The sequence below is a fragment of the Cardiocondyla obscurior genome, linkage group LG08 (assembly GCF_019399895.1).
Source record: "Cardiocondyla obscurior isolate alpha-2009 linkage group LG08, Cobs3.1, whole genome shotgun sequence".
NCBI lineage: Eukaryota > Metazoa > Arthropoda > Insecta > Hymenoptera > Formicidae > Cardiocondyla > Cardiocondyla obscurior.
The window spans coordinates 2,455,716-2,480,241 of NC_091871.1; the positions used below are offsets into that span (position 1 = coordinate 2,455,716).

Below are 24,526 nucleotides of genomic sequence, written 5' to 3' on the forward strand. Positions count from 1 at the left end.
GTGAGTTATTGTAATGTGACGGTAACCTTTCCGCTTCCTTTTCGTTGTTACAATTTTATAAAATCTGTAAGGATTTTTAAATTAGGTAACAGAATTAAATGTATTACAAGTATATCACCTAAATTATATTTAAAATAATTATAAGTTTCAACGACAGATGCAGGGGCGTTTCTTTTTCGTGAATCGATACGAAATTGTTCTCGCCTGTTCTTGTAACAGTAAAGATAAATCGTAGTCGAGACATTTGTAGATATATCGAAATTGATATCTGTCACCATGTGATCACGAGTGCTGGTTAAACGCCCGAGAGTAGTTCGTAAAAAAATCATTAGATAAGCTATCGTTGTTTATCGATTACGTTTGTTTCATGCCTGTGTTACAATCGTCGATTCGTAGAACTCTGGATTCTTCAAATTAATTTAGTAGGAAACACGATAGCGAGCTGTATATAAAATGCTAGCGTGAGATATACAGAGCACGTGTTTTTCATTAGGTTGAAAACTACATAACATATTTTGTCGTTTATTCGAGGAAATGTGTAAAAAAGCTATTTCGCGGAGTAGATTAAATGCGAAAAGTAGAAATAGTTGGAAATAATAAACGCCCGATAAGCGTGTGTTTATTTCAAAGAAAAAAAACTAAACGGCAGGCTTTGCTTTTTTTTTTTTTTTTTAGCGAAGACAGATAACGTTAAGTTTAAGAAACTTAGCTTCGATTTAAAATTACAAAATGAATAGAGATAAAGTCCAGACAGTTTCGCAGTTTTCGAAATTCAAGAACAGATGGAATTTCCCTTTGAACAGAAGAGATAAGTAATCATTGAGATAACTTTCTATCGTTTCCTAAACTTGTTTTTCCTTGCTTTAAAAATTAGAATAACATTTATATTTGACAAGAATGCTCACTTAAGAATGTATAAGAGTACAAAAAGTGGTTGATAAAAATGGGATAAGGGGGAAACGAGTCGAGTAAAAAATGAGATAACGAGACGAATGTCCGAGGTGGTTAATTTTCGGGATCGAAGAATACGAGTATCGAATATCTTTTAGCACCGGGAGGAGGTTTGGCGGATTCGAAAGTGGCGGTTGATGGTGGAGTGCATGCGCGCGGTGGAGGCATGGGGGGCGCCGCGCGGCGCACCACCGGGCCCCCAGAATGCATCGCGCGCCACGGCAATGGCATGTGCCTTTCCGCCATTTTGTAGTTTGCTCGAGAGACTGTGTTGAGTTCGATTCTTCCACCTCGGTAAGGAAACATCGTCGTACGAAAAGGCCGCGCGTTGATCCGCTCGGCGCGGTGAGCCGTGGTACGCACAGGGCGAATTGTCAGGCGCGCGTCGCTCGGCATCGTGAATTCGCGTCGAGGAAACGTGGCGAGTGGCACTCGCCGCCGCCTGTCTCGCCAGCCTGTGTCGCGCTGCCTGCGTCGCGTATTTCGTCGCGCGCACGCGAGCGTGTGCGTGCGTGCGAGCGAGCGAGCGAGCGGGCGGACGGGCGAACGGGCGAGCGGTCAGGCCCCGGGACAAGTTCTAGTCGGCCCAACGTCGATCATCGAGGCGGCAGCTGCACCGAGGCGAATTCGCTAAGCGCGCACGCGAGACGGCCCCGCGCGCCACGACCAGCCGAGAGCGAACAACCAAGTGCCCTCGAGAGCTCTCTCTAGTCGAGAAACCGATTTGCACGAGGCCGTTCGCGAGAGATAGAGGGAGAGAGAGAGAGAGAGAGCGACCGCGAACGAGCGAGTGAGCGAACGTACGTGCAAGCGAGCGAACGAACGGGCAGGCACCTCGTAGCGCTAGATTCAGGGCACATGGGATCATCCGGGCCCGTCTCGAGATGAGCGGTGATTTCGGTAACGACCATCCATCCCATTCGTCAAACTACGCAACCACCATGCAACATCATCATCATCATCATCGTCATCATCATCATGATCGTCGTCATCGCCGTCGGTGTAACCCGCGCTCGTGTCGGGGAGTGTAGTCTTGTCATCGCGCCGCCTCATCCACCTTCTCGCCACCGTCACCACCTCCTTATGTTGGTGTGTCTTTCCGCGCCGCATGTTAAGCTCTCCGCGCTGCACGTCGACACGTCGTTATCGTCGTCCACGTAGCCGTGATCGTCGCGATTGTCGTCGTCATCGTCCCCGTCGTCACGTCCGTGCACTTGGACGCCGTGGTGTCCGGTCGGAGAGCGGCCCGCCGCCGCCACCGTGTCGTGTCTACAAGCGCGCTATATTTGGCCGATAACGCCGCCGCGCGCTCCGCAACATATTGCGCGTCCTGCCGCGCGGGGATCCTCGCCTGGCGCGCCGTGGTCTTTCCCGGGCGGGCGTCGTCGTGGCACGCAGCCCGACACTCCGACGCCGAGGCTCATCGGAATCACCGTTGCCGAGCACCGCCGCGTGGTGGACCGATCTCGTGCCACCACGTCGTCGATTTCCTGACCGCGTTGGAAATTCCCTTTCGATACCGCTCCCCCCCCTCCCCCTCCCCCGCTGCCGTACCTCACGAAGTTTCCCTGCACGCGCGTTACTCGTGACGGTCCCATTCCGTTCGTGAAACCCCCGCAGTATTCGGTATTTGATCAAATAGTGTTACGTACTGGGGGGGTACAGCTTGTATGTCGAAAAAGCCTTCCTGACGATTCTTCTGTAAACGGGCCACTATTGTCACAATTGTTCGCAAGGATACAAGGGTTTCAATATTGTACAAAAGCATCCTACTTTACATAAATTACTAGTTGATCATATGATACATATGTGTATATTATACATATAATATTATATATATTATATATATAATATACATATATATACACACACATAATTATAAATAAATATATACGTATATATATGTGTGTATATATATATATATATATATATATATATATATATATATATATATATATATATATATATTTATATATATATACACACATATATATATAACATCAGCTAGCACATATCATTGTTCTATAGAAAATGACTAGAAATTTTTGTATAATGCAACTCATATTTTCTTGCATTACATTATGACTGTCTATGTTTGAAGTAGATATAGTTATATATTTGATATTGAGTCTTTTTTAAAGTTATACTCTAGTATTATGTTAACATTATGTCATAAGCATAACTATATAAGAAAATCATGTATGATGCAATAACTGTAGTCATATTCTTGCAAAGACTTACATTTAATGTAATAATTGGGACATGGCATTTGAAGTAAATTAGGTTAGAATTACAAGTGTGCTATTTCTAAAATTTTAATAGAATTGAAAACTATTATACACGATATTTTGAAACATTAAAGTAAAATTAACAGTGAAATTGTATTTCAAGCAGGCTACAGTTTTGTAAAATATTTAGTTATATTAAATTTTATTAGAACAATGAGAAGCAATTGTAATACTTATATGAACTTTGATACAGTGTAAAGGTGAAAATTACATACATCTTCTTTTGCAGGGTACGTTTACATGAATGGGGACATCGGGAAGCTGCCACCGGGGGCGGTCTACCCAGCCTCCCCTGAACCTCTGGGTCCACAGGTTGCAGGCGCAATTGGTGGTGGTGTGCCTAATATAGACTACGGAGTCATGAACGGTGCACCGAGTGGCAGTGAATTGATTCTTGACGCTGGTGTCGGCAGCCTGGAACCCTCGCCTCAACACGCTATAAGCATGCACGGAGGCGCTGTGGGATATAGTCCAGTGGATGTTGCCGCATTGGGCGACGCTTCTACCGCTCCACCATCTGTCCCGATGACGGATCTAAATATTCCTGGCATACCTTTGGAGCAGCTTAAACAAATGCTCTCGTCACAACTTGAGTACTATTTCTCCAGGCAAGCAAATATTTGTGATATCTTAATCTAAAATCTTTACAGCTGTATGAAATTGAAACCTTTTGTGAATATATACATTTACCTTGATTATACATATCACTTACATAATCTATAAAATGTGTTACATTCGCAATGTATTCTTGATTTTATATAACAATTTTATCAAAAGTTGATCTTTTATTACATCGTATTTTTATGTGTGCACAGCATTTTTTTTTTTTTTTACAAAATTGAAATAAAATCTATATATGTATTAAATAAATGAACAATAAATGTTTGCATTTGCAGAGAGAATTTAGCCAACGATACCTATTTGTTATCACAAATGGATAATGATCAGTATGTGCCGATATGGACAGTAGCAAATTTTAACCAAGTGAAAAAATTGACGAAAGACATTAAACTCATAACTGAGGTGCTTAGAGAGTCTCCCAATGTTCAAGTTGATGAGGAGGGACAGAAAGTTAGGCCCAATCACAAACGATGTATTGTGATACTTCGTGAGATACCGGATAATACTCCGCTGGAAGATGTAAAGGTTTGTCTTAATTTATATCTTCTACGACTGTTGTGAAAAATCGAAATGAGGTTTTTTAATGTTTGAAATCTTCTTTGTAGAATTTATTTTCTGGGGAAGGATGCCCGAGGTTTATTTCGTGCGAGTTTGCTCACAATAGTTCGTGGTATGTGACATTCGAGTCGGACGAGGATGCTCAAAAGGCCTACCGGTTTTTACGTGAAGAGGTTCGAGAATTTCAGGTGGGTTGTAATTAGAATATGTATTAATTTGATTAAATAGTAATACAAAGTAAAAATTTACCAGCAATTTTGATATGTTAATATCATTGTAATTATAAACAATTACTAAATTTTAAGTTATAATTTCTACTTCGATTATTAAATTTAGGGAAAGCCGATAATGGCAAGAATCAAAGCTAAACCAATGAACAGGCTACCGATGCCAACGGTAGCAGGTGTAAGTGGTATAAAGAATGGCTACAGAACTCCACCCCCTCCTCCTGTCTATGATCCAAGCAGTTACACGGCTGGACAGCAACGTTTTCTCTATACGAATGGCACGACCATGCCTCAAACAACTATACCGGCGTACGCAAACCAGGTCGTTTATGTAAGTATACAAGTCGCAAATTTGTACCATTTTGAATAATTTATTACATTTTTATGTGGCAAAAAAAAAAAAATTCAATATAAATAAAGATTTAAAAAATTATTTTTCTTTCAGCAATCGTTTTATCCAACCGGTATGATGCCTTGGGGACCAACTAGTCCCGCTTATTTCGAAATGCCCAATGTCTTTACGATGAACGGAATCACGCCGCACAATACGTTCACACGTTCAAACACAAGATACAATCCTCGACCTAGGTACAGTTTTGTAATTTAATTTTTTTCTGTTTTTTTTTTTTAACATATATTGATTAAATAATTATTTTAATATATCTAAAAATTTTTTTTATAGAACTAAACAAAGAAACGGTTCCGATCGAAGCTGTTTAATAGACCCGGCCAATCCCAGCAACAACAGTAACAATCATCATCACCATCATCACCATCATCACCACCACCATCATCAGCCATCGTCTATGCCGCCGTTAAGTAATCGTAGCTCTCATCCTTCTATGACCGGCGGCGTTGGCAGTGGTGGTAACAATAACGTGTCTCTGAGCTCTGCTACATCCACTTATCATGCTTCGAGTTTGCCTCCTTCGAAACCGCCTGCCTCTTCATCTTCTTCTTCCTACCAGTCCGGCACAAAGTTCCATTCTTCGTCGTCCGCCGTGTCGTCTGTTGAGCACGTAAAGGGAGCTTCCTCCTCGTTGTCCTCCGCGCAGGACCAGGACACAACAACGGCGGTCGAACCCTCCTCCACATCCTCCTCCTCGGCGCCTTCGTTTGCCCGTCACCACCGTATCCATCGCAGGACCAAAGATCAGGACACGAAGGCAACAACCGGGAACAATCATTCGTTGCCGGCAATTAAGGAATCCTTGCCCACGAGTGGAGGTAGCGGTAATAATAGCAACTGTGGCAGCAGTCGCAGTAGCGGAGTGCAGTTTGATCTTGAGGCAGCTGCTTTTCCGCCTCTACCCGGCCTTGACACCGACCACGGCAAAACGTCAACCGACGTAGGTAGCGGTGGTAGTGCCGGCGCTGTCGGCATAGAGTCTTCATCTCAGAATCGATTATCTGACGTTGTCAAGGGTACCGCCAAGCTTAAGGCTGTTGTCAAGGACAAAGAAAGTGGCCACCAACCACAATCTCAATTACAGCAACAGCAACAACCAGTAGCGTCTGTACCAGCAGCGGCGAACACTGCTAGTAGATCTGCTAGTCCTGGAGCGAGTACCGGAGCAGAAGCGCAGGGATGCGTTACTACATCGACGAATTCTGCGAACGCCACGCATATCCTTAATCCGCCGACAGCCAACAACGAGAATACGTCGTCGACCGACGCTGCCGCACTCAGCACAGTCGCGCTCACTCCCCCGTCATCTCCTGATAAGTGAGTGGGATTTTTAATTATACGCTCGCTCTCGGTGTAACGGTGTTTCGGGCAGTTGCGGAGAGTTGCGTTGGTTTGCGAATATCACCTGTGTTGGTTCTACGTTGAAGATGTGTTATAAATTTTTTTTTGGGAAGGGAGGGAGGGGAGAATAGATCCTTTAATGAATTTTTAATACATCTTTATTCGACGACATAATGTATAGTTCGTCGTGAAGTGTGGAAAAATGTTTTGGTCATACGAATCGGTTCTTTTTTTTAATTTTTTATTAATGCTGCATTCTTTGTTCATTTAATACATATTCTAAAAAATTAAACTTTATTAAATTTTTTTTAAATTAAAATTTCTATTCGATTGAGGTAACGACAAATTGTTGTCTTGTTTTAAAGTACGACGAAACTTTCCGCTCTCCCAATACACATACGTGTACATAGATGTATATGCGCATTACTGTGCTATGAAAGGGAGAAAAAGTAAAAAGTTTATGGTCCTAAAATGGTTAATCTTTTATAGGACCGTTTTATTTTAATTTTACTCATGATTTTAGTTTTATTTTTTTGTAAATTACATTCTTTATTTCCCGGGGTTTATTTTTATTTTTTAACGAAAGATAATTACATGATTAATGAGGTTTTAACTGAAAACCAATTAACTGTATTGTCATGTTGTCGAGTTTTTGTGTTTGAAAATTACGTTTGTTGCTTTTTTTAAAAATAGATTAGTATATTTATTCGCTTTAATTTGTTATAAATTTGTGTAGTTTAAAATTCTTCACAAATTGATAGAGGAGTGTCACACAAGGCTTTGATTCGCAAAATTGAATTAAACATCTCGTTTGAGTGAAGAAGCAACTTTATTTGCTTAGCTACGACTAAAAGAAGCTAGGTCTTTTTTTTAGTCTCGTAAATGATTATGACGGTTTAGCAGTAATTTTGCACTTTTTACGAAAAGAATACTTGTACAGGATCTTAAACATTTATACTTTTGTACCTAATCGCTTATTACTAATATTTAATAGAAAGAAAACAGTAATCGAAGTTACAGTGGATACCATTCAAACGAGCTAGTTTTTGTAAATGGATTTTTGAGCTTGCGTTATTGGATTTTTATATCCTTGGATCGGTGGGGGCCAATATATTATCGAATATTCCAATTGTTGGATTTTTTCCTTCGAATTTTTCTATCAAAACTCGCTGTGTCTTTGGATTTTTAGTTCTAACATTTATTGAAAAATCTTTAATTTCATTCGTAAAAGATTCATCAATTCGTATAAAAATCCGAGGATTCAAGGATATGTATCGAGATGTACGCTTTATGTAAGATCCACATAATAGGATGTGTCGTGATATATGTCTTCAGGAATGCCGAGTTATATTTCATTGTTGTTGTTGTGTTGTTGGCTGCATTACGTGCTATGTTGTTTTATAATGACGGATACGTGCTTTTTCTTCGAACCGATCTTTCTCATTTCCGACATTTGCCGGACGTGATATCGATTGCACACCGTCAATTTGTTACCTGGGAGAACGGAGATTTTTTTTCTTCTTATCGGGGGAAAAAAGAAATATATATAGAGGTTGATGCTTTCTTTCTATCGCCATAATCTCGAGTAAAAGAACGTTACTAACTGTTAATATCTTTCGAGTTACCGGAGTAGTCTTATTCGCTTACATTCTTGCTACTTTTTACTTTTAATGTATATCGTATATTTATATGGAAATCAAGGATCGAAAAATTAACTTAAGATTCAAAATTTAGAGATTTGAATCCCGCATAGATTTTCTAGAATTTTTGGAATTCGGGGTTTTTTCACTGGTTGTTCTTTATGAATACTGGTACAAAGATCTATTCGTCGAGTCTCTTCGTATTTTGGAATCTTTAAATAGTATCCTTGAATCTACAAGCTGTTAGATCTTTAGCTGTACGCGAGTTAATTACATTTATTTTTTATTATTTAATTAACCATTAATTTTATTAGATGTACTTTCCAATTATTATGATTTGCCATTTTTCTTATCGATAATTTAATCGTTATCATCGTGCCTTTTTGGTTCTAAAATTTTAGAAACTTTTTTTTTCACGTTTATATGAATATTCTTTTTGTAAAGATTCCATTAAGCACGTTTTATTATAAATCCAGTATATAATAAGGGTTTAAGTTTGCGATATATATCATGGATTTCTTTTAGACGCTTAGTTTTTGAGTGTATAGATTCTTTCGATCCCTGGATTATTGAGTTGCTTGATATCTCTAATCACTTAGAATACACTTGGGTCGCTCGAATACTCTTAAGATTGAATAGATTTTATTCTAGAGTTATTAGACTTTTGTGTTCTTCGAATATTCGATATTGAAACATACTCTCGGACGTCATTATTAGATATCTTTTTACTTTCAGCTACTTTATTAATTCGAAGTTGGTTGCAAACTGTCTTAAAATACTTTAACATTTATTCCGAAGATGTTAAGGATCAAGGGATTTGCCGTAAAGTTAAAAATTTCTTAAAAATTGGAGGATTTTAAAATCATCTAAAACAAGAACACGTAAAGTTTTCTAAAAGTATCTAATCCAAGGATTCATTGAGGGATCTGAACGTTCAATGATCAAGGGACCTAAGAATTATTCTTTTTGGTACAAGTGTATCACCGCATATCAGTTGAAATTAGCATTAAACAGCTATTGCTAGCGCACTATGAAACACTATATGTGTGTGCAAGAATGTATGCGGCATTATTGTGGTATGAGATAATTTTCTTCTTGCCCTGTACTGTTTTGCGGCATATAAATAAAATATTAAATAGGGGTATATGATAAAACAATATTAATTTTTAGGGGTTTTTTTTTTTTTTTTTAATACATTACAATTAATATTCGATTATTATATTATTACCATTATTGTCATTATTATTACAAATTTTTAATATTATTAAGATAATTATTATTAATTATTATTATCTATTTTGATTTCAAGTTACTCTTAAAGGCATTTTGATGATGAAGTATCTCTAGCCCATATAATTCTAACGTTACTAGTTAAGTTATAATTCTCGTTACGTGGCTACGAAATAAATATGAAACGGAGGAAATGAGAACGCGCGGCCTCAGGACGGTCTCTGATGGATCTTTGGTAATGACTATAGTTGCATTGTCAGCAAATGAACTAGAATTTAAAATAAACAATGTGTATACTGATGGTTGTTAATCGATGTCTTACGATATTGCGAAATCCTTTTCTTTTGCATATCCCTTGATCGTTGGGCGGTTCTCGTGAGACAAATTTCTATTTCTCATTCCATTATTTATTATTTAAAGATCTGTCCACGTTAGTACAGTCATACTTTTTAACAATTACGTCGCTCAGCTCTTTTGGATAGTTCGAGATTTGTATCGTCGGGTTTATGGATAATTAAACTTTCCACGGTTGATTTATAAATTTGAACCTTTGATTAGGCAAACTTCTTGAATTTTTCTAATAAATTAATCTAAATTATTAACTCGAGAATCGCCTACACGAACTGATTTTTCTCATTTGTACATGAATGGAGTTGATATGCTGGTGCGGGATTAACATTTACTAGCGCGCATTTAGTATTTGATGATGGGTGCACGTAATAGAGTTCACGTTATATAGCACTTTAGTAATATCGTAATGAGTGTTGATTTTGATTTCTGATTCTGAGCTACGTCAGATTGCATTCATAAATCGATGTCTATTAATTTTGCACGCATGCTTCTGATGCGCGTGGACATACAACGGTTCCAGCGTCCAAGGATTTAAGGATATAAAAATCTAAAGGGTTTCATGGTACATGAACACCGAAACTGTGAAATATACATACTCAGAGATTCTAAAATTCCGTATTTATATATGTTCAAGATAAAAGAATATCTATTCCTGAGAGTCTATGGGATACGCACAAGGATATCTTTGCGGATCTTAGACTCTCGGAGTAGTTAATTAAGCATGTATGTTGGTTTTTATTATTGACAATGCACCGCTGACAGATCTGTAAAGACTGACGACTCGAACATGGTGAACGGTGTGGACGACGCTGTAGTTGCGAATACACATCTGCCGGCGGTGGCCACGTCGACGATAACGACGGCTACGACGACGACAACAGCGATGACGGCAACGTTAGCCGCAGCGACCACAGACGATGGCGAGACTATGACCAGGTGCGACTGTAACAACGTCGTCGTCCCTCCTTCTACTGCCTCTTCACAAAACTCCCAATCACAAACTGGAGTGGCCTCTGCCTTCCCTATAGTGAGTATTCGGCTACCTTGCTATCTTTTGAGAGAAGTAGATTTGTTAGAAATTAAAAGTACATATGTGTGAAATATGAATTTGTTAAATTAAGGCAAGTGTTTAAATAAATAGTTAAATAAGTAACGCAATCTAATACTTTTTTCTGCAGGATCTTACGAGGCCAAGCTATGCCCAAGTAGCACAACATTGCCGCGAGCTACCTTGTACAAAACACAAAACGGACGAAAGGGATAGAAATGTTTAAAAACTACACGTAAGTATTCTGTTTTTTTAATCAGTCTTTGTAATTTCTTTTTTTAAGAGACTATGTACACGGAAATAAGTTTGATTTTATGGATATGCAATATACAATATTATGTAAAATATATTGTAAGCAAAGGATGTTAAAAGATAGGCGATGGAACAATTGCATCAAGCTTATGAATAATCCACGTGTTATAATTTGTATGTCTAGAAAAATATCTATGCAATATTATTTCATTTCTGTTCATTTTTTTTTTTTTTTTTTTTTTTTTTAATTACTATTTCCAGATCTTTGAAATACAGTCTGGATCCCTTTTGGATTTTTAAGAATTTTATCTGCTTTCTAAAATATTTTCCCAAATTCAGGAAATTAATCTTCGACGAGTTGATCAATTGAGAGTCGTTTTTTTATCAGAGAAAAGTTTGCAAGAATATATATATATTTTTTTTGTGTTATTAAGGTGACGATGATGAAGGAAAACATCTTGAACGGCGGATGCAGCTTAGGTATAATGAAGCAAGAAGCCAAAATCTACAGATTATCACGTGTCAACGGGGTAATTTAACGATAATTAGCTGTGCTATATGTGCTATGACGTCATCGCCATCTTCTCGGGGTCGGATCGGATCGAGAATCAGGATATCGGAGCTCGCCGCTGCTTTCACCTACCTATCTACTCTCCCGGTACTCCCTTCTCAAACCGACGCCGTCACGTGCTGCAGGCGTGAGGAAGAGAGAACTTTTTACATTGTACAGTGACGTCTCGCCTACGATCAACGATCGGTCGATCGACGAATCGATCAAGAGAGAAAGAGAGAGAGAGACAAAGAGAGTGAATGAGTGATAGTGTATGTATGAAAATGTGTAAGACTCGCCGCGCACTATTATAGCGGCGCATTCACAGGCGCTACTATTATACAGGGTGATCGGAGAGTCCCGTGGGGCAAGTTTTGTCGCCGCGGTTTGATGATGTTGATAGTTTTGCCGATATATTTGCCTATAACCGGCATAATTATTTTATTCGCTTTATTGTAATTTGCAAAACGCAATTATTCGATTGATAGTTTATTCGTGTTTGGAGAAAAATCAAATTTTGTTGTAGGGTTTAAGAATATTATTATCTAAACATACGCATTAGGAAAATTAAAAGAACTGCTGGCTTGCAGCTAAAGTTCAGAGACTTTGAAACGAATGACGTTCAGTTATCAGTTTGTAAATGAGAATTATTAGGCTGGCGAAAAGCAATCGACAAGAAAAGCAACTGGGAATCAGAAAAATGGTTAAAGAGTTGAAAATTTGAAATTTTACACGTAAAAATCGATATTTGCGTCGAATGAACTGAATTCGGTTGATCAAATTTCGAACTTTTAACTACATACTATTAAAATTCTGTATTTTTGACTTTTTTAATTTCTTGCTTTTGAATTGCTCTTCAAGATTTTATTACCGATCTTTACTTCTATGAGTTTCTATGTAGACGATATAAGAATTTTGAGTGTACCTAATAAACTTTAGTTTTAAGACTTTGTTAGTAATTGGTAAGGATTCTTAATTAATAACAAATATATATATATAGAGATTAAAAAAAAAAAATTATGAATCTAAAATTTCGAGTTAAAAAATATTAATGATTATCTAGGATTTATGCGCATAAATGCGGAAGTATGCTATGATGTAGCGGCATTTTTTTTTTTTAAAGCAGTCTCTCGACAGCACCAAGCGCACGACTGCGCGGTTTTCCGATCACCCAGTACGTCGCGCAAAAGAAGAGTATTGTTATATATCGTTTTTTGGTTCTGTGATTGAGGTATATTTGTTAGCTTGTAAAAAATCGCGTTAAAGAGATAAGATTATATTACTCTTTTAAAGGGAAAACCCCTTCCCCCGCTCCTCCTTCGCGCGTGCAAGGCCGTAATATTATAACCGGGAAAAACACATATTAGATATATTATTATATATATTTGTGCCAAAAAAAAGAAAACGAAAAAAAAAAAAAAAGAACATTGCTTGACGAAATCTCCCGAAACATGCAACGAAGTGGACGCCGAAATCAACTGAGATTCTCGCTAAGTGAAAAGTGGTGTGAAATCCCTCCCCCTTTAAAAAAAAATTAGTTCCACTCTCTTCCACGTTCCTCGTCTTTTACGCAAAAAAAAGGAAAAAAAAGTTAAAAATAATAAGAGGAAGACGAAGAGATTGTATTTTGTAAACGGTGGAAGCTATAATGTGTATGAGATTATATTAAGTGATGTTATCGATGACTAATGATAATGATGAGGAGGAGGTGAGGGAGGAGGACAATCGAGAAGCATATGAATGAATTCGTATTTTTATGCGGTTGTAGTGTGTGAAATTGCTTATTGCGGAGAAAATCGGCGGTGATATCGAACCTGTAAAATTAACTCTGGGACGAAAAGTGAGTTCACAATTGAGGAATAATCTTGAAAGATAATTTCGAGCACTTATAGCTCTCGTAAAATATACTTTATATTTTACAATGTAATTATAATTATACGTTTAATTCGCATTTTAATTAGTAACGTTGGTATGGTAATGACTAATGGTTAATGGTGCATAACACCATGTTGTATAATTGTAATACGTAAAAGTGTATGATTAAAAAAGGGGATTAAATTAAAAAAATGTATTATAGTATACTTCGTAATGGTCTTTCAAGATCCGCGTTAAAACGGAGACCATATATATATATATATACATATATATATATAACTTTTTTTTTTTTTTCTTTCTTTAAATACTATATCGACTTGTTGATATTTTTATGTATACATAATTTGTCTTGCCTTGATTGTTCCTCAATTTGTTCAGATCCATTTTAAGTGCCCTGGTGTAAAATAGATTTAAATTCACTTCCGTTATTCAAATCTTAGAATTGGTCGAGCTCTAAGCTTTTTCAATCGTTTGAAAAAGCTTTCCGAGGATCTTTCTCCGAAGTTTTGAAGCCTCGTTGTGTATTCTGTTTATTCTATTCTCGTTACTTCACTATCATTATTACTATGGTTTTCATTTCGCATTTCTCATCCATTTCCAGATAACGCGAATCTCTGAAAAACTTCCTCTTAAATCTTTTTCTTTTTTTTTAACATTTTCGAGCTCGCGTGTTTGAAATAGTCCCATTCTCTTCTCTCCTCGATAATTTTATTTTTATTTTTATTTTATTTTACTTTATGTTAGCTCTCTCTCCCGATAGCCAGAATTCGTGCCTATTTTTTTTCTATCTATCTCAACAAAACAAATCTCTGGAAGTTTACCAATTACTTCTTGGATTTTACGTTGTTTTATAAGATGGAGCAATATGTTCCAATCCTTGCTCTACAAGCTCTCGTCGCGATTCCATCCCTACATTTTCAATTCCATCGTCTAATTGCGATTCCGTTAACTCTTCCGTCTTGCCACAGTAATGCTCGCTAATGCACGAGTATCATTCATTACGCGGTGATCATCGTTGATTTTGGGAGCTATTAAGAGTGACTACTTCCGATCTGAGTGAAGACTAAATCCCCCACTTATTAATTAATTACCCATCATACTCTTTGTTGCGTCGCGATCATCGATTTCGTTTGTTAGATTATATCTTCTACCCTTTGACCACGAGGTGCACTGAGACGTTTGAGAATTTTAGTATCAGGTTTTTAATCGGCCAAGAGAGAAACAGAAAGAAAGAGAGAAAGAGAAAGAATAAAAAAAAAATGTGCGTGAGAGAACATATTAATTCGGAGTAGCTAGTGTTGCGAGAATCGGGACGACTAATTGAGCACGCATTTAAGTGCCTCAAAGTATGTTGTATATTATTGATTATCTATTACCACTATTAATATTAATTAGTACTATTGATTGCTCTATTATATTATTATCATCATTATTTTATTATTATAAGCAGGAGCTTTTGGCTTTAGGTGTTACGATGATGCATATGTATTTACACACATTACACACACACACATTTACACACACATACACACACATGTTAGAGTGAAAAAAAAAAAAAAAAAACTGAGAAAAAGGATGCGAGAGAGGAATAGAGATATATAGATAGGACATTATTAACAAATATATATATATATATATATATATATATATATATATGTATATCTCTTTAAACACATATATGTATTTGTTGATAATTACGGGTATGCGAGTTTTGTGAGATAACGAAGTGTAACAAAAAAAAAAAAAAAAAAGGCATATAAAGACGAAAAAAACGAAAAATCGATCTCCTGCGAATAGAGGGATGCAACAGTATGACGTATCGATGTACATACTGCTATACTTTGAACTTATGATGCTGCCGTTTCATTTATACACACATACAACACAGGGCGTTTTCAAAATAGGATTGTCAGCTGTTTCTGTTAATATTGAGTTGAATAAATCAAATAAACGATATGTCGGACAAAGTGTCGGCTCTCAGAGGATCGTATGTCGTGTCGGCAAGAAATTCCCCTGGTCTTGCAATCTTCCACGAACTAAGCTGATTGCTCGGAAGATATTTCTACGTGCATGTACGACGTCATTTATGTTACTCGAAGCTTCAGTAGCCTTTCAAATCAATTTCATGTATCTTTTTACCCACTTGAGAATCTGTAGATCATTAAAAGCGGAAATATTCCTAGGCGACTAAGCGTTGAGATTTCAAAGATTAATTGTTTCTGTAATAAAGACTGGTTAAGACAGTCGGATAATAGCGATTAAACTTTGTCATTATCGCGATACTGTAATGACGAGGCGAGAAACGCTCGGATATTCTGAAGACGGTTTAACGGATTCCCGTCGGAGGAATAGGCCTACGTATACGAAAGACGTCCAAGATAATCAATAAAAAAAAAATAACGCAGGGAAAAATGAAATAATTCGAGTAATTGCGGAGGGTCCTGATTCGGGTAGAATTTTTACTTGTATAGAATCACTCTCGGGATTTCCTTGAGGTCGCCTAAAAATCAGGAAGCACCAAGGGATGATCTTTCGCCGCACGATTCTCTGGAAATCAATTCTCAATAATTGTCGTCGTCCGCTGCGTGTTTCTGCGAGAGAGAAAGAGAGAGAGAGAGACATGTATATATATATAAATGTGTATATCCCAATTTCCTGCATCCGTGAGCTAGATGATGCGTCCAAAAGTAAAAAGCGGATGCATCTGGATTGGGATGCCAGAGGGAAAATGATTGATCGTCGATCGCCGACAAATCTTAGACGCGTCGGATTGAGGCGGTGTATGGATCGCCTCAATTCGCACACGTTGCGTTCTGGGCGAGTCTTAAAGCGTGTTTCATTAAGGATTATAATATACAAGAAGCGATATACAGATTATATATATATTATATATATATATATATTTTTTTTTGACGAACCGCGCGCGGTTCTCTCCGGGAATGCGGTTGTGCTTCACCGCCACTCTCCAACGATGTAGTAAAATATATTCAATGTATATATATTATATACGCATATGTATACTACCACACACATGCATACATACACACGTGCTCTCGCGCGCGCGCGAGATAGGCTAAGGCATTATAATACATACGTTTTGATGTATGTGTGCGTAAAAAGTAATGTCGCGATGTGCGTTTCACGATTCTATATTGCGATTTGCGTCGCTGACTCTCATGTACGCGGATTCATAAAAGACGGAAGAGAACGAAAGAAGGGAAGAAAAAAAAAAATAGCGATTCGCGTAATCGCGCGCCTTGTCACACATACACATGTACACGTGAGCGACTCTAACGATCTATCAAACGACCTCGTTTCGATTTCCTTTTCTTGGATTAACACGGGTTCTTTGGTCCTCAGTTTTTTTTTTTTTTTTTTGATTTTTTTTTTCTCCGTTTATCCTTTTTCTCTTATATATTCACGCGTCTCGTTTTGTTGCTTTCTGATATTGTTATACATGCACGGGGAGGCAGAAAGCGTGGTGTAATTGTACAGCTGGCTAACGTAAATTAGGCCGAAAGATTTAATATAATGCTACAGATATTAATCGCGAGAGAGACGGATGGGGCGAAAGAAAAAAAAAAAAAGAAAAAAGAAAAAAAAAAGAAAATTAGCCGATACGATTGACAGTGTTTCTTGAATTTTGAACGCCGTAGAATAAAGGAACAACGAGAGAAAAGAAAAAAAAAATTAAGTAAGATATTGCGAAAGTACTTTGTCCGCTAATTTAAGCGCATTACGGCTAATTGTGTGCTATTTTATGTGATTTTTATAGATCTACGCTGAATTGCGAGTTTTAGTCCTGGTGGACTGAGCTTTCAGAGCCTCCCAGGTCGCCAATCTGGTCTGCCGAGGCCAGAAAGGCGAAACTCTCTCCGACGATTATGTCGATTAAATTATCAAATGGAGAAAAGAAAAATGAAAATACAATAGCAACGTTTCGTTGACGCATCAGGATAAGCTGTGATTAAATATAAAAAGAAAGGAAAAAATATAACGGAAACAACCGAGCAAGAGCAGGACGCAACAGGATGTGTATTCCTAGAAAGTCTGATTTTGTAAACTATTCTACGAGGAAAACACTTGTGTATTATATATATATGATATGCGGTATATATGATATGATATATGATATGATCTATGACGTTTGTTTATTACTATGTAAAGTGACAGATTTCGAAATTAAACATTAATTACTGTTAATTGCGATCTCTTAAATTATCTCCGTTTCTAGGGACCGTAGGAAAGAGGAGGAATGTCAAATGCTGCAAAAGCGCGAACAGAATGGACATCCGAGTTTTATAAAATATGAAAAAATATTCCTATTTTTTTTTCTCGCCTCCAAACTCCTCAGATCGTGTTAATATTTGAACAAAATAATTTACACATTACTTACAGAGTTAGCACGATAAAAAAATAAGTTAACATTCGTTAAAACAATATTATACATTTATATCTAACAACAACCTTTTGTGCTCGCATTTTTCACATGACGTTCGAGCTTTTTGTAGCTTCTTGTTATAAGATAAAGAGGAGTTTACTTCTTGCGGAAAATATTCGGCATGCCAGGCGATCCAGTTTTCTGTTGAAAGATCTTGCTCATCCTTTGCCGCATATCCTCGACGCCTTGGCCGACATTTACTGTCGCCATCGACAAAGAGAGTCCGGAACTCGTTGAGAGTGGTCTGGAGTATAAAGATAACGTTTTACAAACGTTTAAATATTTTTCATTTTTGATAAGGTACGTACAAGATAACGTTTTTAAAAAAATATTTAACAGTGCATACATTATCGGAATTCAGAAATTTAGAAATTCTATAGAATACTGTAATTATAGATTACAATTAACAATATAACATTTTTTTTATGTGTTCTCATGTGTTTTATGATTATTACTTCATAACTTTATTATATAAATGTAATTAAATATTTTTTTTTTCTTAATACCTGTCAACTGGCTTCGACAAATCTTGTCTGGATTCCGCTTCTCTCATTAAAGAACGCACCGCGTCTTTTTGCTGAGGTAGGCATTGATTTACTAAGATTTCGAGATTTCTTAGTCCCGGTAACACTACTCCGGAAACGCATTGACTACTTAGCGGACAATAAACCAATACGGAATATGCCTCCACTAAAGCGTTTACCAATTCGATCTTACGATTCTGTTGAAGTGCGAACGAAGCAATCGTTGACAAATGCGTCGCTATTACTACAATAAAAAATATAGTTTAGTAGAATTAAAGAATTAAAAAACATATATTATACATGTAAGGTAACGTACTGTCTTCTATATAATTCTGCGGACAGGTAGGAGCGACGACCGTAAACGTGGATACTAACGACGTGGCCAAAATTGGAGAGAGTTCCTGAGGATCTTTCGCGATCGTTTCTAACGTTAAACGTGCTTTATCACGCGCTTCCCTTACTTTGCATTCTGTTATTATACGGCCCATGGTGGAGATTGCAGCACAACGTACGTCACTAATATTATTTATTTAATTATTACATAACGTAAAGATATCAATATCGTAAAAAAAAGCGATTTCAAAGGAAAGAGCATTTTATGAATCGTGCATAGAATCTTGGAATTTATGTGTAAAAGTAAAGCAAATAGAATGGATTACTCACACTTCAGGATCGCTGGCAAGGGTTACGATGGCTGGTACGATTTTGGCATTTGCTAATCGATCCGAGATGTACGTAATAATGGAACCGAATAATGTCGCTGTTGCGCACCTTACAGAGGACCTTTGATGCATTACACCTGTAGAGAAGAAACTAAGTTTATTCCATGTATCATAATTAAAAATTATTTTGCAGAACGTCGTATAATATTTATATTAATTGATGAGAATATAACATATAAGAAAAAATGTGACACAAACCGTCCCACAGACTAGCAAGAACATATTCCTGTGTTTGTTCACGAGCGCATAAAATACTGGCAGCGATTTGTAAGCAAGATATGCTAGTGCCGCTCATCGATAAAACCACAAGGAATTGTTTGAAATAGTTTGCGAGCTCTGTGAAATCGAGAATACTCAGAATCACTAAGTAACTTGGGATTAACGGAAGGCTCATAGTTTTCTTTTCAGCTGATAGTGTTGTTAGTTGCTTTTCAAGTTCCGATACTTCCATGGAAAATACTGTCTGTATCTGAAATAATATTTATTTATAAAATAAATTATAATTAATACTTATATAAATTTTTGAATTAAACCATTAAAATTATTAAATATTTTAAGTAATATCTCTGTCTAGATATAAAATTTTATATTTACCCTCGAATGTGTGATATATTTCCCAAAGCCTACACATAATGAATAAATATACGTAAGAAGGGTTTTCAAAACATTTTCCTGAGTTGTATCCACAGATTTCACCATATCCAAAACATCAAATACTCTGCAAAAATAAATTAAATTTTAAAATTAATATCTGAAAATACATATTTTAATAATGGATCAGTAATATTTACAATTTTTTCGTAAACCATTCTAATTCTGGCCAGGATGTATCCTCCCAAGCTCTAGAGAAGAAGGTATTGAGAAGAACACCGACATCGACAGAGTCCTCGTAGAATATCCTCGGATCGGTGATATTGGAATGACATAACGCCAGAAATTCCTCGGCTGCACCACAAAGTTTCTAGAAAACTTTTGTGCTTTTGTTTTTGTACGAGCTTATAAGCTTTATACAAAATGTATTAAAAGAGTTTTGATAGCACAGTTCTTCAGATGCTTTTCTTATATTATTAACAGTTCGTATTACTTTATTTTTTATTATTAAAAAATTCAATATTTGACTTTAAAAATATTTTACTTATATCCATATAAATTGTAAATTTCTTAGATATTGTTAACTTTCATTTTCAAAGCATTTATATTAATTTTAACTTTTATGTAAGACTTATAAAATTTTTTTTTTGTTATTTTCCAAACTTTCTAACTTCTAAACATTTAAACGTAAATTCGTCTCTTTTATTCGATACGATGTATAATATATACGTATATATTTGTCATTTACTTCCTCTAATTACTCACACAATTCTGACGACGTATCGTCCTTGATACAAGCTCGCACCGTATCGACGTTGGCAACACACAGGACCGTATAAGGTAAGATACACTGCAGAATATTGATCGATGGTGTCAACTTTTCCTCGTTGACATAATCCTTGTTTGGCGAAGATTGAGAGTGCGCTGGTTTTAGCTGATTTTTAACTTTTAAAATTATACGTGGCAGCAGATTTAGATGCAGCCTCTTCAGAGATAATGCCCATTGTGCCAAAACTGGTAACAATATCGACGACGCCGTTTCAACAACCATCGATGATGTGTCATGGAGTGCTGTTAATACCAATTCCTCGCACTGTAATTTATATATATGTATGTAAAACAATCGGTTAATATGTATATTTTATACAAATAATAAATTACTTACTTGGAAGTACTTATCAGGATCGTCCATTAAAGCTATAAGTAGCGCAAGACTTCTCACTACACTAGTTCGTACAATGGGATCCTTATCCTCCAACAACATCTGTTGCAACATTGATAACATTAACGAGTTTCTGATGTCCACTGAAGTATAAGACGCTAATACGGAGCAACATTCAACAGCTAATAATCTTCTCTCTGGATATTTGTGTTGGCTTTGTTCCCAACAAATTGTTAAAATTTCTTCTGTTTCCAAAGGTTCTTCAGCAAATTTTGTCATTACAATTAAACCTATTATAAGAAAAATATATAAAATTTTTTAATAACAAATTTAATTAAAAGAATACATTTTTTAAAATGAATTTATACATATATTGCGATTTATAATATCTAGATTGCGACAAATTCAACGGTTTTTCAAAATAAATTATTAAATTATACAATTTTCTTACTAACCCGCCAATATCATTTGCCGCTCATCTTCTTGTGGCCTTTTTTTTAAATTAAATAACAATTGCAACAATTTTTCCCTCTCGCTGGAATTGGAATGAAGATAGATTGTGCTGAGTATCAGGGGAATAATTTCTTCGCGCTTATTAAGAATAATATTGGGTACTACACGAGGCAGGGTATATGCTAAAATATCAACTAATGTATCCCTGGTGATTCCACGTTTCAATGATTCTTCCACCGACGATATTAATGATCCCGCAATATTCGCTATACAATGTGTCGCTATTTCCGATTTAAATTTAACTGGTAAATCTCTGTAATGATTAAAATTACAAATAAATAAATAATTCTTAAAATTTAAGATGAAAATTGTTTTGTATTATTTCCCAAATTTATTCTACTTCGATTAATTAAATAAAATCTTAATATATATATTTCTTTTAATAAAAAATATATAATAATATAAATAACCTGGAGGATGCGGTTGATAAGGTAGAAGATTTCTCTGTAATATTTACTCTAGGTAATTGTAGCCTGGTCCATTCTTTATCTCCTGGATCCGTTTCGTCTAAGCTAACTATCGCGGAAGCACTATCGTCTTCTTCCGGTTCCTGAGTAGTGGTCGACATATCTCTCGGTAATGGTTCAAGTAGCTCAAACTTATCAGGAGTTGTAGAGTTCGAATTAATAGTCCGAATAGTTCCACAGCTACCGGACTGTAAGTAAGAGTCACTTTTATAACATATAATATACTATATAATCATTAAATTGTGTTAACTGATTTGTCTCTGTTACATTCTTAATTTGTACATTATAAGATTACTTTATATAGATTAATTTAATTAATTAACTCACTTTTATCGGATTTTCTATAGCGTTTTCCTTTGACGAAATAATTTCCTGAAAAGCAGATTTTTCTTGTTCCAACACTGCAATCTGCTGTTGTAATCTTTCGATCTGTTCAGCCTATAAAGATTATAGAAGTCATAGAAATTACAGTAATAAAAAATTTAAACATTTTAAACCTTTTTTTAAACTAATTTAAAATAACAAACCATTTCTTGAGATTCCTCCTTCTCCTCAATATTCTCGATAACAAAATCTGTTTGCACGGCAACACTTGTGGATAAGGGTGTATCGTATCCGTTCGCTCTCATATATTCCCGATATATCTGTAATAACTCTGTGGGTTTGGGAATATTTAATCCTACATCCTGCCAATCTTCGAAATCCTGATTCTCACATTCATCGCTAAAAGTGATTGAAGTGAGCTTGTACAACCTCGCTAGTAGATATTCATTAATAAGAAAATTTAATGCTTTCTGCTCATGTGGTTTTATAGGCAGCTCAGCAGCCAAATTCTTTGCAGAACTTTTATCTGGTGTTTTCAATGTATTTTCCAATTCTAAAATTTTTATTGCATTAGTTAAAAATGTATCTTAATTCAAAGATATTTTGTAATTTAAATAAGGCCTACCCGTCACTACAGTTAAATTAGCACGTAATGCAGAAATATTTTCTTTAGCTTTGCGTAATTCAAACTCAAGAATGGCTACTCTTTCATCAACGCCTGCTCCATCCTCCGAATATCGAGTCATATCCAATGAGTCCAAAGTTGCCTGACTAGAAGACCTGGCTAATATTTAATTATGTGTTTTAAATTATGTGTTAATTTAATTAAATATGTGTAATAACTTAAAACACAAGATATTTTATATTTATTAATTTTACTATTTAACAATAATTACTTTCGATTCTTTATTTATCGATTAAAAAAATTGTTTTTAAAAATTTCGGTAAATGTATAGAAAACGGGCCTACTCTCCGATCTTCTTGAAATTTTAGTTACGCGTAGATTTCGATCTGTAAAAAACGAATCTGTTTGTTAAAATTGTCGCAAAGCGTAAGTAATAAAGTTATGAATTTTTTAAAATTAATACTTATTAGATTAGGTAATATGTCACACCACGAATGTCTACGCGTACTCTGCATGCCCGCTTACCTTATTCTGCTTTAATATGCCCCCCTTACCATTTTTCTGCTTTAAAATAACTTAAATTTACAGTAGAAAAAAATTATTTAATCTTATAATATTTATATAAATAATAAATTTATAAAATTAAATAATTTTTTCTACTGTTATATTTAAGTTATTTTAAAGCAGGAAAATGGTAAGATGGGCAAGTAAAAGGGGCATGTTAAAGTAAAAAAAAAAGGTAAGAGCATGCAGAGTACGCGTAGACATTTGTTGTGACATATTACCTAACCTACTACGTGTCAATTTTAAAAAATTCGTAACCCTGTTATTAATACTTTGCGACAATTTTAATTATCAAAATTGTTTTTTACAGGTTAAAATCTACGCGTGTAAAAATTTGAATAAAACCGGAGAGTTGGCCCGTTTTCTATACATTTACGAAAATTTCTGTCATTTTTATCACATTAACAAGTAATAAAATACTTACGCATTGAAGTATATGGCTCTGGTTTGATATTTGAGCTTTCAAAGTTGTTTGGATTTGAAAAGAATTCTTTAAGGATAGGCAGCTCTTTGCCTGCTTCGCATAATTCGGCGTGTAATTCCAGAGCAGTTAAAAAAAGCTTCTCATTGAGAAGTTTTGTGGCTATGTCTTCGTAGGACATTGACGTCCTTGGAGCTGCGCATCCTGAAGTAATGAAGAACGTAAAAGACAAGCCCATCGAGTATTTTGCAATTGAAACAATGATTTCACAATCGACAACACATCGTGTGATAACAATCAAACAATTGGCACATATTGTCGTAAGAATTAGCGAGCTGAAAGGTTACCTTTGCTGTTCGCAGTCAGAGATTCCTTTATTTCCTCGAAAATACTCGCCATGATGTGAATAAACTCAGGTATTCCGAAGGAATGACATTTCGAACTCACGTGAGACAATATCAATCCGCCTTCCGTACGCTGCTGCAACGTTAAACGCAACACATATGCAACGGTAACCAATTACTTATTGTGCAAATACAGCGACAACTCATCTTACAACTTCAGACTCTAAACTCGAGTCCTCTGCCGCAATGCACGTTAACTATAAAAAAAATTTTAATTACTTATCGAACGCAAAGCAAGCGTAAATTATGCTTTCCAGGCAGAGAGCCCAACTCGGAATCGCGGCTTCCACGCGTACAAATACAGAGGCTCGTCCGTGTGAAGCCAGCGCTTCGGCTGCCGTCGGATAGAAGCAAAGGCCAGATTCTGGCTTTCTTCTATCCGACGGCAGCCGAAGCGCTGGCTTCACACGGACGAGCCTCTGTATTT

General features: G+C 36.2%; 2 protein-coding genes across 4 annotated transcripts; one reads left to right on the forward strand and one right to left on the reverse strand.

Moving 5' to 3' along the window:
• Positions 1 to 1,152: 1,152 nt before the first annotated feature.
• Larp4b (La-related protein 4B) lies at positions 1,153 to 12,891 on the forward strand. 2 transcript variants are annotated; one of them, XM_070660208.1, is made up of 10 exons: positions 1,153 to 1,245; positions 3,469 to 3,847; positions 4,136 to 4,385; positions 4,466 to 4,606; positions 4,755 to 4,976; positions 5,091 to 5,233; positions 5,328 to 6,371; positions 10,379 to 10,643; positions 10,795 to 10,899; positions 11,351 to 12,891. In XM_070660208.1, the coding sequence occupies exons 2-9, from the start codon at positions 3,480 to 3,482 to the stop codon at positions 10,888 to 10,890; spliced, it is 2,529 nt and encodes an 842-aa protein (XP_070516309.1). In that variant the 5' UTR covers positions 1,153 to 1,245; positions 3,469 to 3,479; the 3' UTR covers positions 10,891 to 10,899; positions 11,351 to 12,891. The 2 variants fall into 2 exon arrangements, with proteins under 2 accessions (XP_070516309.1, XP_070516308.1); XM_070660207.1 differs by lacking the exon at positions 1,153 to 1,245 and adding an exon at positions 1,544 to 1,851.
• A 3,845-nt stretch (positions 12,892 to 16,736) lies between these two features.
• Positions 16,737 to 24,411, reverse strand: LOC139104624 (RAB11-binding protein RELCH homolog). Of its 2 annotated transcripts, XM_070660204.1 has the most exons (17): positions 24,319 to 24,411; positions 24,043 to 24,175; positions 23,699 to 23,899; positions 22,711 to 22,869; positions 22,289 to 22,638; positions 22,089 to 22,199; positions 21,705 to 21,949; positions 21,237 to 21,547; positions 20,785 to 21,071; positions 20,385 to 20,712; positions 19,820 to 19,973; positions 19,623 to 19,746; positions 19,227 to 19,497; positions 18,970 to 19,105; positions 18,623 to 18,822; positions 18,289 to 18,550; positions 16,737 to 18,026 (listed from the first exon to the last, which is right to left on the reverse strand). In XM_070660204.1, the coding sequence occupies exons 2-17, from the start codon at positions 24,092 to 24,094 to the stop codon at positions 17,879 to 17,881; spliced, it is 3,339 nt and encodes a 1,112-aa protein (XP_070516305.1). In that variant the 5' UTR covers positions 24,095 to 24,175; positions 24,319 to 24,411; the 3' UTR covers positions 16,737 to 17,878. The 2 variants fall into 2 exon arrangements, with proteins under 2 accessions (XP_070516305.1, XP_070516304.1); XM_070660203.1 differs by lacking the exon at positions 24,319 to 24,411 and having other exon boundaries at positions 24,043 to 24,277.
• Positions 24,412 to 24,526: the final 115 nt, after the last annotated feature.

Excerpts from the sequence above, each read along its gene's own strand:
- Larp4b (XM_070660207.1), top strand. Across the intron at positions 4,977-5,090 it reads ACGCAAACCAGGTCGTTTAT|CAATCGTTTTATCCAACCGG; the intron begins GTAAGTATACAA and ends TTTTTCTTTCAG. Across the intron at positions 6,372-10,378 it reads CCCCCGTCATCTCCTGATAA|ATCTGTAAAGACTGACGACT; the intron begins GTGAGTGGGATT and ends CACCGCTGACAG.
- LOC139104624 (XM_070660204.1), bottom strand. The coding sequence starts at position 24,094 with ATGGCGAGTATTTTCGAGGAAATAAAGGAATCTCTGACTGCGAACAGC. Across the intron at positions 23,900-24,042 it reads TCTGACTGCGAACAGCAAAG|GATGCGCAGCTCCAAGGACG; the intron begins GTAACCTTTCAG and ends TCATTACTTCAG. Across the intron at positions 18,823-18,969 it reads CTTGCCAGCGATCCTGAAGT|TGACGTACGTTGTGCTGCAA; the intron begins GTGAGTAATCCA and ends AAATAATATTAG.